The 13,772-nt window shown below is 38.3% G+C and overlaps 1 protein-coding gene across 3 annotated transcripts in view; it reads left to right on the forward strand.

The window, feature by feature from the left end:
• ANKRD50 (ankyrin repeat domain 50) overlaps positions 1 to 13,772 on the forward strand; it is a 62,267-nt gene that overhangs the window by 29,527 nt on the left and 18,968 nt on the right. For 2 of the 3 annotated variants that reach the window (XM_089525830.1, XM_089525831.1), the window contains exon 3: positions 4,128 to 4,357. The exons of the other annotated variant lie outside the window; for it this stretch is intronic. In XM_089525830.1, the coding sequence (XP_089381956.1) occupies positions 4,128 to 4,357 (230 nt within the window). The remainder of the gene's footprint in view (positions 1 to 4,127; positions 4,358 to 13,772) is intronic. 3 annotated transcript variants of the gene reach the window in all.

Here is a 13,772-nt window from a genome sequence, read left to right on the forward strand (position 1 = left end):
CCTCTTGATACTAGTCTGTTGCTGGTGCAGCAAGTAGTGAAGAGGACTTCTTGGTACTGGAAACAGACTTTCTGCAGGAAGTGTAGGTTCCAGAAAATGTCATGTGGCTAGGAGTATTGTAGGAAGCAGATTCAACAGTTTTGGTGGTGGTCTTGGGAAAATATCAGTATTTTGTGAAAATGACATTTCAAGTCCATTCACCCTCATTTCATTCATGTCACTTTACAAATCCTTTCCCTGCTCCCACTTACATATATACAGTATGACCCCCTTATCTATGGGACCAGTACCCATGGTTTCACTTACCTGTGTCAGAAAGAATATTGTATCTCTAAGCATCTGGACTCTGTGGTCAATTTCTGGTGGAAATTTTGCTATTATCTGTGATTCTCTCTATTTGTGGTAAGTCTGGAAACATATCCCCCATGGAAACGAGGATCATATTGTAATTTAGTTTGTAACAGATTGTTTCTATCTTGTTTTATATGGGCCATTCTTATTTTCAAAGGCCTAGCCTTAAAAATGACTGCTACCTCTCATGAGGTCCAAAATATTTATATGAGACAAGCAAAGTAAAGAACAGTTCATTCTCCTTTGAAACCAAGTTGGGATTTTAAATAAATAAATAAATAAATAAATGGATTATTTTCTAGACAAGACTTAATTTCACTGCAAGAACAGATGCCTTATTGAAGAATCTGCTGAATAGACCTGCGGTCACAATGGAGTTGGAAGTTAGAAAATGGGCTGCTGGATGCACTCAAGCAAAGGCTATGGGGGGTTTTCTTTACCATGTGATTTCTCCGGTTGCAATTCATAACACTCTGGCCTTGGGGAATTTGATGATAGCTGTAGTAATGCATTTGTAATAACATTCCTTTTTTACTGATGGAATTTAATCAGTGTTTTAAAACCTTAATCAAAATGCACTGATTCTGAATGACTGGGAGGGGGGGAGACAGGATAACAACATGGTTGCAAATACCGAGTAGCTTGCATGGAATGTTTTTGACAGGTTAAGAATGTTATGTTTAGAATTGCAAACTGCCATGAAGTAACTGCAGCGCTGCAAAGAAACTTTAAAAAAAAATTCAAATATTCACCTGTTAATTTTCAGTCCCTTAGTGCTGGAATGGGAAACTACAGTACTGGCTTCCAGATGTTGTTAGACTGCAGCTCCCATCAGCTCTAGCCGGTAAAACTAATAGTGAAGAATTATGGGAGTTGTAGTCCATCTCAACCTGAAGGACCACGTTACTCATCCTAACTAGAAATGCAAAATGGTTGGAAATTTTAAAGCCATGGGAACAAGGACCGCTTTGCAGTACCTATTTGGGGGCAGGGGTGGAATTGGAACTCTTCAGAGAAACTTTACAGATTAAAAGTCACTTTTGCTAATTTATGAACATAGACTATATTATTTATAATTCTGTGCTGCAAAACATCATAACATTTTGTATATTCAAAGTTTATTGAAGTAATCATTACTAATTCAATTTCCTTTCGAATTATATTATTTTATTTTTTTTGTTATGAATGGAGCTGCAAGGTTTTCAACTGTAGGAAACCTCAGGTTTTTTTCAGGTTATTAAGAACAAGAGAAAAACAAGTGTAAACATTATTAAAACCATAAACATTAGTCTCTTTAGTCCTTTAGAGTGCAAAGTAAACATAAAACACCCAGTTTCACAAAAAGAATTGAGGAAAGAAAACCATGTCTTGGAATTGCAATGATAACGGGATATTGTCTTACATAAAAGTCTTCCTGTTACATAGTTTGTACATATAATTTGTGGCAGGGGGAGATATATGAACACTTTGTCTTATACATTGTATCACCCTCCTAATAGAAGTACTGCAAAATCCTTTTTAAATCCCCCCCTTTTTAAAAATTTTTTTAGGGGAACAAAGATTGGAGGGGACATAAAAAAGAGGGGTGATTTCCTGCATTTTCTGGGTTTTCCCCAGGCCTTCACATCTCTTTCTTAGGAGTTTATCACAAAAATGGGATTTAAAAGGTAGAAAAAACCCTCAAAAGTGGGTTGATTTTCACAAATGTCATTGTTAAACTTGTGTTAACCCAAACAAAAGGTAAGCAAAAGCCACTCTTGTCTACTTTCCCTCCACTTTCCGTTCATGTTAACATTAGTTTAACAATAACGTTGTGTGAAAATCAACCCGCCTTTGTGGGTTTTTCCCCCCAATTTAAACCCCCCGTTTTTGCATGGGATTTGCCCCATGTGATAAACTATAGAGTGTAGGAATTGCTTTTTGCAACCAATTGCTGCCAAATAGGAATGTAGTGAAATGAGAAGCCAGTTTTATACAGACAAGGAAAAAATACAAATTCTCAAGAAAACATATGCTGGTGGAAGATACAGTACATGAGTTAGTAATACAAAAAGACACATTGAAAATGGATTGGATCTTTTGCTCATGTGGTCTGTCAATGAGACTGTATTACTAGAAGTGGTTAGTGAATCATTGCTTTGGTATGTCACAAATGCAAGTTATGCTGATTATTTGTTGTTGTTGTTGTTAATAATGTAGTACTACAGCATGATTCATCCCAATAGCTATGTTGAATGATCAGAACTTTAGATAATTAGTAATACTATTTAAAAAAAAACAACTTATTTTAAGGTGTAGCTTTAGATAACTAGAAGTTCAGTGTGAAATAGTCAGTATTAGGATATTAAGATCTTTAGGGCTGAATCCTTAAGCTCTGATTGTCAATTTGAGTTACTTTGGTGGTGCTTTTTCTGGTCTTAATTACATTTATTTTGCACTATTATTAGGGATTTAATATCATAATCAGAGACTAAATGTGTCCTAGGTTGGTTTTGTTTTTTTTTACTGTGAAATATTATGTCCTATGATGAAATAGTTAGGTAAATTCAGACTGAAAACACTTTTTACTGCCCACACTTGGTGTATTAAAATGAGTCTAGTTTTGGACTGTTTTTAGCTCTACCATTGGAGAGGACTGAGATATTAGGACCTGTGCAAACTAACCTTTGTGAGTTTTTCAGTTCTGATGCTGCTCACACAAGGGACAACTTGAATTTAAGTATCCTAGAGGCTACTTCATGCAGCCAAGTGATTACGGTGGCAAGGATTCTATATAGCTATTTGTGCATATCCCTAAACTGCTCTCTTGCTGTGTGTGTGAGAGAGAAATATATACTTCTTAAAGGAGGTACTTACCTTTGGGGGAAAGATGGGTAAGGGATCTGAGCAGGTTGCCATATAACACCAGCATATTATCATGCAGCATAAGTTAGATAGTTCACTTTCAGCTCACTGCAACTTTGGTTTTGCTACTTAACAAATTTGGATGGTGAAACAAATTCAGCAGTTGATATCTCAAGATGTTTCAGCAAACAGTCAGTTACTTGAACTTTTTCTGGTCATAGATTGTCTCACAATTGGAACATTCACCATTAGCTTCTCATTCACCCGGTCAAAGAAATGAGTGGGTGTAGCATAAAAGACCACGGACCTTTAGTTCTTTTCCTTAAGCTTGGGGTAGAGGGGGATTGTAACTGACAGTACTGCACATCACGATGATAAATTATCCATTGCGATACATATCCATCCAGTTCCTACTGAGCTTAGGTTCCTGTGTTTTACTACAGCTTTGTAGGTAGCTGCATATCCATGCATATCACACTAGATATGAATGTAGTTGTTCTCCATACTTCAACCTAACATTAAAAAAACAGAATCTAATGTTTACAAACTAAAGGACTGAATTAATCTGGCTGAAAGTAAGCCAACAATCTCACAATTACAGGAAAAGCATTTCCCCTCATCTGTTTTAGTGCATAAGGTGGAGCAGAGAGAATCTTTGGCCCTCCGGATGTTTTTGACTTCAGCTTCCAGAAAACCCAGCCAACATAGCCAGTGATAAGAAATTGTGGAAGATATAGTCCAAAACATGTGGAGGGTCAGCAGTTTGCAGTACTACTCTGGCTGAAAACAAACATTACTATTGAGTATATGTACAAGCTCCATTGTACAGGGATGGGAGGATCCAGGTACAAGTAGAATATAATTTCAGAGAGAAAGAGAAACAAAAAGAGAATGTGTGTGTGTAATCTTTTTTCTTTCTTTCTTTGTTACAGATGCATACTTCTTCCACTTCTTGGAGCAAAGGCTCCCCAGCAAAGTCTCTTCCTCCTCGTAGATTCAGTAGATGAAGGTTGTAACGTTGCAGAAAGTGATCAGACATCTACAAGCTTATCTGGAACTATAGCTGAACTTTTAGCTAGTCACTATGAATTTTTTCCTCCATGGTTGCTGCTTCTATGCTCTGCCCGGAAACAGAGCAAAGCTGTTACAAAAATGTTTACTGGTGAGTATAAACAGTTGAGATTTGCTTTTGGATGTTCATGTGGAACACCAAATGTTGGGGATAAATGTATTTTTTTGAAAGGGCACAGATTCCACAAGCCAGCCTGACCTGTGGATTTATCATCAGAAGTAATTTTCCCAAGATCAGGAAAAATTTGATCACTTGAAACTTTTTATGAAACTTTTTATTTCTTTCAAAAATGTCCGTATTCCTGGTGCCCTTATGCAAATGATTGTGCTTATTGTACACCAAGGAGAAATTGTAATGTTACCTTTTGAAAAGGTACAGACAGGTCCACTACCATGCAGATCCACCTTTTCAAAAGTAATATGTTATTCAAAAGAAAAAAGAGAGGGCAAGGAAGAGAAATGTTCTAGTACCTTTCAGACTAACTGGTTTATTTTTTGCATGATCTTTCATGGTTACTTATGTTCTTCAGATGCACTAACAATGTAATATTAAAGCCATAGGTTTTAAAGCATATTTACACATTTGTGAAAGTGGGATAGAAAGAAATAAGATACAGAAATTTTGAGTTCTTATCATTGCGCTGTGCTGTTGTTTAAGTTCTTTCATTTTTCTTTACCACTCACCCTCTTTCTGTAAAGTAGTCCATGAGTGCAAGGCTTCTATACCGTCGTTAAATATATGTGTCCATAGGCTGAGGCTGTCGTACTTCAGACACATCATGAGAAGGCATGATTTGTTAGAAAAAACAGTAATGCTAGGAAAGGTGGAGGGAATTAGAAAGAGGAAGGCACATGCTAGATGGATGGGTTCTATTAAGGAGGTCACAAGTATAGGTTTGCAGAAACTGAGCAGTACAGTGAAAGGCAGGGAGTCTTGAAGATGTCTCATCCACAGGGTTGCCATGGGTTAAGATCAACTTGGGGGTGGTGAACAACAAAACAAACCACAAACCGTTTTTGACTACTCTAGCACCAGCTTTATTTACCCCTTTCAAGACTTGTGTGACAGTTACCACCTGTACTGCTTACAGTGTATCTTTGTTCTGTTAATAGGATACTCTAGGCAGGAGTAAGAAACCTGCAGCCTAGTAGGCATGTATTCTCTCCCCCTCCCCCCACGTCTTCATTTGTTCAGTCTTCAGCCCTTATAATATTCCTTGGACTGTCATTAAAAAATATGAATCACCTGTTCTTGAAGCTCCCATAAGAGGCTTTTGAATAGTTTAAAATATGTGTGGACAACTGTATGGAGACCATGGGTCAGTTACCTCACCCAGACACCCTTGTACACCACACCCAAATATTTCCATTTGTCTCTGCAGTCCATCTCAAAATGGCAACAGGAATTGGCATTGCAATATTTCCTGATGCCATTATGAGAGGAATTGCTGAGAAAAATAGAGATCTTTCAAGGTAATACAGAGTTCTAAATACCTTGAAAGCACTATATCCTTTCTGATCTAGGAAGCTAAGCAGGGTCAGCCCTGGTTAGTAAGTAGATAGGAGACTGCCAAGGATTATCTGACACTGTAGCTTATATTTCAGAGGAAGGATATAGCAAGCCACCTCCTGAATGTTCCATGAAAACCCCTGACATTTATTGGATCATCATAAGTCAACAGGCAACTTGAAGACACACATACACACATACAGGGTTCTATAGTACTTGCAGGCATGTTTCATGTGTCCCATGTGTGGAGGCCTTCAGTGTGCTTTATGGAACAAAAATGGTCTCAAAATTGCATCTGAAACTTAGACAATTGGTGTTGGGGTAATTTAGGGGAGAGGTGGAGGGCTTCAGAAGCCACAAAAATGTCATGCAGGGGCAGCATGCAATCCACAGTCCTCACTATGCCCACCCCTGGTTTAAACCTTTAAATAGTTCTCTGAGCGGGTGCATTGTATAGTATAAAATTGTTTTTCAGAACCAGAAGTAGACTTCCAGCCACTTTTAATTTATTGTTTCTGGGTTTTGGCAATCTCTGTGTCCCCCAGAGGTTCCTGGGAACAGATTATTATTGTTAGAAAGGGCTATCATTGCGCTTTGCATGAAAATGTAACAATAAAAACATTACTTTATAATGTGTTACAACTAGGTTCTGTCACAGAAAAGTGTTGCATTATATTGTGATGTATCTCCAGGGTTTTCTGTGGCATTTAATGTGACATTCTTTCCCTGGGACTTTGAAAGGGTGAAACTGACATGTCTGTAACAAAAAAATTGAGTCGTCTACTCCAATCTCTAGTTTTCTCTGGTGTCCTCCAGGGTATTGCATGAGTTTCCACCACTGACAGTCAGCATAGCTTGAGGAACCCTACCCTGGACTTATCTACATTTGAGAATAATTTCCAGGTTTTGCTTCCTGCCTAAAAATCTAGATTTGCCACCTTGTTTTTTTGGGAGTGGAGGCTGTGTTTTGCAGGCTCATTGCATGGGTGTAGCTGTATTTGATCCTGAGAATATGCTGTTGGCAAAGACTATTGGGAATCTGTTTACAACTAGTAGATCCAGTTTTTGCTGAATTGTGAACTCATTTTATCACTCTGCTGCTATTGTTCTTGGGATTTTTCTTAAATGCAGAGAAGCATAAAGACTCAGCCTTTATGTAAAGCCTGCTTGTGTTAAAACAGTGACATGAATACTACTATAATTATAAGAACCCTAGTTTAGTTCAGCAGGTTGTATTTTTGTTCCCTCTAGAAACTCCCTGATGTCTTTATCCTTAGAAACAAATGGGTTAAATGCACAGGTGAGTGCTGCTGTCCCAGGAGTAGGCGGGGGTGGAAGAGGTGAAAAAAAACTTTATAAGCAGGTCAACCCTGCCTAATACTTGGATAGAAAACTGCCAAGGAATACCAGGTGCTGCAGGCTATATTCCAGAGGGAGGACCTGGCAAAACTACCTCTGAGTATTCAGTTTCTGAGAAAACCCTATGGAATTCATGGGTCACCATAAGTCAGCAGGAGACTTGAAGGCACATTTATGCACACTCATAATCTGCGAAGATTGCTTTGTATAATAGTGCACGTGAATACACCCACCACATGCGCACCCAGATATGTGTGCATGTCCTATGCACACAATATGCCTTATAGGTCACAACAGTCCTAATTTGATTACCTAGTCACCCTTGAAGAAAATCAGATTAGGATTTATGCTTGGCCATGAAACCCAGTCAAATGCTCTCACCTTGGGGGAAGGCAATGGCAACCCTCCTCTGAAGAAATCTTGCCAAGAAAATCCCAAAATAGGTTCTCCGAGGGTTACCATTCGACAGACACAACTTGAAGGCACATGACATACGCAACTGGGAAATCAATGTAAGAGATTATATGCCTCAGTGTTCTATTCTTTTCATTTCAAGGCATTTTGCCAAACTTGCCTGCTTTGCCCCAATCTCAATCTGTCACCATCTCAGAAACAAAGAAAATAGCTAACAATCTAGGAATCATACTATCTGTAACCAGTGTGTAGGCACATGTGTCTTTGTTTAGAGACAGTTGAAACTCCAGTATCTTCCAGAACTAACTAAGCAGTTGGTTACATTTCAGGGCAGTTTATTTGCAGGAAATGAAAAGGGAAATGTTTGTTTGTATGGAATGTATGTAACTTCAGTAAAAGCAACCATAGTTGTGTAAGCATTGCTTTTGACACATGCATCTAGATTATAATAAGAAATTGTTTGATCCGATTTATAATTCTTAGTAACAAAGATACTTTGATTATTGCTTTAGAACAGAGCCAGTGGTTAAATTTTAGCAGATCATAAAGGTAGGCTTAATTTGCTTGCCTGGGATTTAAATTTAACTTGATGTAATCAACAATACTTAAATTTAAAATAAAATCCTATTGTTACCTCTACCTTATCTAGTTCCAGAAATTGATAAGAGACTTTGGGCACTTCTAGTATTTTTATAACTGATGATGGGATGAGATGTGTTGTGTTAATGATGATGTTGGTTGCTCACATTCCTGGGGCATATGTGTGGGGAGTTGATATCTGGCTGGGAGCTTCAAGGCCAGTCTTTTGAGAATTGGCTGATATGAGTGAGGTTGGAAAGAAATTTCCCCTGGAAAGGGGGAAATGCAAGTATGTTTTGTTCTATAGACGAATGGTATGCAAGCCTGCCCAAAGTTTGAATTGCTATGTGCTTTTATGACTGTATATACTTATGTATAAGTCTAGAAATATTAGTCAAAAAATTGGCTCCAGAAACCTGGGTCAATGTAAGTACAGTACTTTAATTCTTATCAAAAAAAGGAGCCATCCCCTAGAGCTTAGTCCATCCCAGGAGCAGCTAAAAGAAGCTCTGGTCCCCTCTATTCTCTCTGCTGCAGCACTTATAATTGAGTATGTACAGTATGCTGTGTAACTGCTGTTATTTCATTGGTTTTCTGAATAAAGTTTGCTTGTTTTATTATGGAAATGTTGACTCCTGAACTGTAGTGACCCTGTAACGACACTCAGAAGGTTGTAATGAGGATAAAATGGAAGGGGAAAGAAAATATCACAAGGAGCTTGGTGGATAAATATCAATGGATCTTAAAAGATTTTGCTTTAGGTAAAATTACTTTGCTTATTGTACTGTTCCAGGCAAACTATTATTAGAAGTATTATTGTTATTATGTTTATTTATATCTTGCCTTCCTCCCAGTGCAGGGATTCAAATAAACTAGTTTATTTGTAATATATAAAGTTTGTAATACTTTGGAATTTTATAATCCAAATAAATAAATAAGAAAAAGAAAAAGAGTAGGTACAAAACATTCCTTGAACTTAGCACAGGTTAATGCACTTTGCACTTGGTTGTTTAGATTTGTTACAATTACAAAGTTTTCAAGAAGCTATTAAAATACCACCTGTGCCTCAGAGCCAAATATCTTCAATAAGTGTCTGGATCTAAAATACCTGAGGCTATTAATTTATCATGGCTATGCTTGCTTGCAAAGTATCAAGTTTCTCAAAGGAAGTTATTTTTAGGTGTCCGTCCAACATATTTCTAACAGGCAGACTCATTTTAAAGTACTTCTGATATTAATTTTAGTTTTAATTTGAAATATAACCGCAAAGTTGCTTCTTGATCAGGAAAAGGGCAGCCTGTGGGCCTCACCCTGAAGTTAGCACAGCCTTTGGCATAGCACAAAAGGTCCCTGAAAATGCTGAGTTCATTTTCAGATATGAAATGGATGACATTTGTCATCTGCAGGATCAAAGTTTCATGTCCACAGCACCTTGGTAGATGGAAAAAGAGAAGGGAGTGGCTTTGCATTTTTTCTGGCTCTGAAACCCTGTCATCCATGTGTATGTGCTCCCAACCTACTATCCTCATGGGAATGCAGTTACACAGTTAGACATTAACTGTCTAAATGTAATTTAAAAAATTATTTTTCACATTTCAGCTCTATGCAAGAACAAAACCCTGAAATCTACCACACCTGAATATAAATCTTAGTGACTTGACAGAATGCAAAATGTCTGTTTGACAGAATGAAAATGATTGTTTTTAAGTTCATAGAATCATAAAGTTGGAAGAGACTACAAGAGCCATGCTGGAACTCACGATCAAAGCATACCCAACAGGTACACATCCAGCCTCTATTTAAAGACTTCCAAGGAAGGAGACTCCACCACTCTCTGAGGGAGTGTGTTCCACTGTCGAACAGCCCTTACTGTCAGGAAGTTCCTACTAATGTTTAGGCGGAATCTCTTTTCCTGTAGCTTGCATCCATTGTTCCAGGTCCTGTTCTCTGTAGCAGCAGAAAATGAGCTTGTTCCTTCCTCAAAATGACATCCCTTCAAATAGTTAAACATGGTAATCATATCACCTCTTAACCTGCTATTCTCTAGGCTAAACATCCCCAGCTCCCTAAGTTGTTGCTCATAGGGCATGGTTTCCAGACCCTTCATCATTTTATTTGACCTCCTTTGGACATGCTCCAGTTTCTCCTTTTTGATTTTTGCTGCCCAGAACTGGACACAGTATTCCAGGTGGGGCCTGACCAAAGAAGAATACAGTGGTACTATTAATTTCCTTGATCTAGACACTATACTTTTATTGATGCAGACTAAAATCACAACAACATTAGAACTAGTTCTTACCTGGGACTAACAGACCATTATTTTTTATTTTGTTATACTGAATTGGATTCTATCCCACACAGTGTTTTAGTGCTTCACTTCAGCTTTGTGATTGCTCAATATTCAATGCATCCCTACATCTCCTCCCAAAGTGTACTAAAAGCCTTTGAACAAAATCAGTTCAAAACTGGGCAACTCCAAAGTTCCTTCTCTCAAACTTGAATGTTTGTCTTTAAGCAACATTCTTTGCCCTTCAGGGCTTGTTTACAGGAGATCTTATCTCAGAAAACAGCCTAAGTTTGGTCTGATGTGAATTGGGGCTGCAGACCTCCGTCCTGAAACTACAAGAGTTCAAAGCAAAGTGACCATATTAGAAATAATCAAAGACCCTTGATTGGCATGACTGTTCATGTCAAGATAAGCAAGCGCATCGCAAACAGGAGCACAATTATCTGTGGCAGAAGGGAGTCTGCAGTTCCATGGGGACCAGTGAAACCACTCAGAGGAGTCTGCAAGCAAAACTCAATTAGGTCTTATTTGCAAAACAGCCTTTCATTCCATACATTCTGTGCACCATGCTTGCCTCTGAGACTTCCATGCTAACAAGCCATAGACCTCTCAAGCCTTGCTGGGCAGCTGCTAGGAAAGAACCTCATTAAATGGGAGGGTTAGAACTCCTCCTGGAGCCAAGACAGACTTTAGCAGATCTGTTTAAAATCTTGGAGCCACCAAATCTTTTGGTTTGCTCTGGAATTGGCTTTTTCTACCATGAGGAAGGAGAGCCGTCATGTTATAGTGGTTTGAGCATTGACTATGACTCTGGGTACCAAGGTCTGAATCTCTGCTTGGCTGTGGAAATCCACTGGATGACCTTGGGCAAGTCACGCTCTTTCAGCCTCCGAGGAAGGTAAAGGCAAGCCCTCTCTAAACGAATCTTGCCAAGAAACTCCTTAGGGCCGCCATGAGTTGGAAACAACTTGAAGGCATACAACAACAATATCATGAGTAAGGCAGCCCCAATTTAGCTCCTTCCCCCTCTAATTTCTGTAAGACCAGAAATAAGTCTATACTGTGCAGGAGGTATCATTTTCACTCTGCTCAGCACTTTCCTCTTTTATCTTAAAATATCAATGATCCTTACATCTATATAGGGCCAGCCATTTTGCTGTGTGAGGCCTGGAACAAGATGACACCTCTCGGCCATTTTATATTCAGAACCCAGCTAGCCTGCTGATGTTTTTCAACACTATGGATAAGACACTTTATTCTACTGCACCTAAAGTTACTTTAGAGCAGCGGTTCTCAATCTGTGGATTGCAACTTCTTTGGGGGTCGAACAACCCTTTCACAGGGGTCGCCTAAGACCATCAGAAAACATATTTCGGATGGTCTTAGGAACCGAGACAAACTGTATTAAAGGGTCATAGCATTAGAAAGGTTGAGAACCACTGCTTTAGAAAAAGGCAGGGCCAGCTGTGCAGCACCTATAGGTCTATTCCCCATAGACAGCTGCTCTACATGCTGCCCCCTGCCCACCTGACTCTTTCCAGTTGAGGAGACTCCTAGTGAATCTTTGCAGTTTGGAACTTATTCTGTGCAAAATATGCACATGAGGGGTTTCACACAGAAAATAGCATTTTTATACATCGAAAACAAGATTTTTTGCACACAAAAAAATGATAGTTTCTATGTAAGAACCTTATTTTCTGTGCAGAAAATGTTGTTTTCTGTTCAAAATCCACATACATTTATTAATACAGTATGAGTTCCAAATAGTCTTCAAAAATGCCCCAGTTTTCAATGACATTCTCACAGCAAGTGAAAAATGGTAAAATTATTTGTTCTTGCCTAAAAGAACAAAATTTACAAAGATTACATGCATAGGAAGGAGTCTTTCCATTGATGGCACACACTCTCTTAATATAAGCCATAGCATTTAGGGACCAAAAAACAGGTGATTGTCTGGAAGTGATAGAAAAGAAAAGGAGTAGAGATCCTTGTTTGTTATGAGAGACTGAGCTATCAGTGTGATGCGCTGTAAAGAAGCCTAATGTGATTTTAATGGATTTTAGATCAAGCCTCTCAGGTAGGACAGTACTGATAGCACTGGATACTGGCAAGGTCATTATTATGAGTACTACATCCAAGTTTTGGTCAATCACATTCAAATTGGATGTATTCCAACTAGGAAAAATGCAAAGCACAAATATAATTATTACAGAAATGGAGAGAATATCTTTCTTCACTGCAGCCAAGTGTGAATAAAGATGGGTTTCCCTCCACCTTTCAGGTGCTTAGTTTTGTAGATGTATTTAAGAGAGATGGTGTGCAACTTTTCAAAGGATTTTTTCTTTTTTTGGTCCTCAGCACATTTTAGGCCTACATTAAATATGCCCAATCAATACCTTATCTATACATGTTCTTTAAAAATTGCAGTGCCAGAAGTTGAACATAGAACATTGCTTGGGAAGAGGAATTAATATTTACCTCCAAACTGCTATTTTCCCTAAAGGTAAATGGTTAAATAACAGGATGAAGAGCACATTTTTAACTGAAATTCCGTATTAACTGTCTTCTTCCATATGCTTCAGAATCCCAATTGTACCACCCTCTCATCACACTAAAGCAGCTTTGTGAAAAGCTGTCCCATTGTCTCTTCAGTGTAGTGAGTAATGCCTAGCTTATTCCCCACCAGAATCCTATTAGCCCCAGCTAGAGTAGACCCATTAAATCAAGGGGGTTTATGTAAGTGTTGACCCTACCCATTGATTCATTATGCAGAGAAAGCTATGTAGGATTCTGGCCGTTAAGTATAAAATAAAATTTATTACGTACAGACAAAGCCAAACTAGCAAGAGTAGAATCTATTATTCCTCCCCTCACACACACACATAGACACAGGAAAAAGCAATGTTGTATTTCAAGAAAAATATACTTTTGTAAATTATACTAAACTGTTTCAGTTTAGGAACACAGTTCCTGCATTTTGCCACACGTCGTAATTAAAGAAATGGTATTGGAGATCACTAGTCAAGTGCAAATTAAATCTAATCTATCTACACAAAAGTCATAACTTAAAATTAGTTCCTCCTAGCTTCATTGTTTAGTTCATACAATGGCACAAAACAAGTAGATAAAGTAGAAAATCCAATTAAGAAAACAAAGAAAAGAAAGGATAGTGGCAACATTGTTTGAAGAGCAATATATCTAATCTACCCAGAAAAGAGAGCGAATTAAAATTGCAAATGTAGGCAAATAATTCTTGGTGTTTTTGTGCTGCTTTAAACAGGGCGGTTACAGAAGCCCTAAAGAGCTTTTTTCAAGCTCAAACCCAGCATAAAGGATGACCAAAAAAGAGAGAGAGAG

The sequence above is a fragment of the Sceloporus occidentalis genome, unplaced genomic scaffold (assembly GCF_023333645.1).
Source record: "Sceloporus occidentalis isolate IW3139 unplaced genomic scaffold, rSceOcc1.0.p SCAF_5, whole genome shotgun sequence".
Classification (NCBI taxonomy): domain Eukaryota; kingdom Metazoa; phylum Chordata; class Lepidosauria; order Squamata; family Phrynosomatidae; genus Sceloporus; species Sceloporus occidentalis.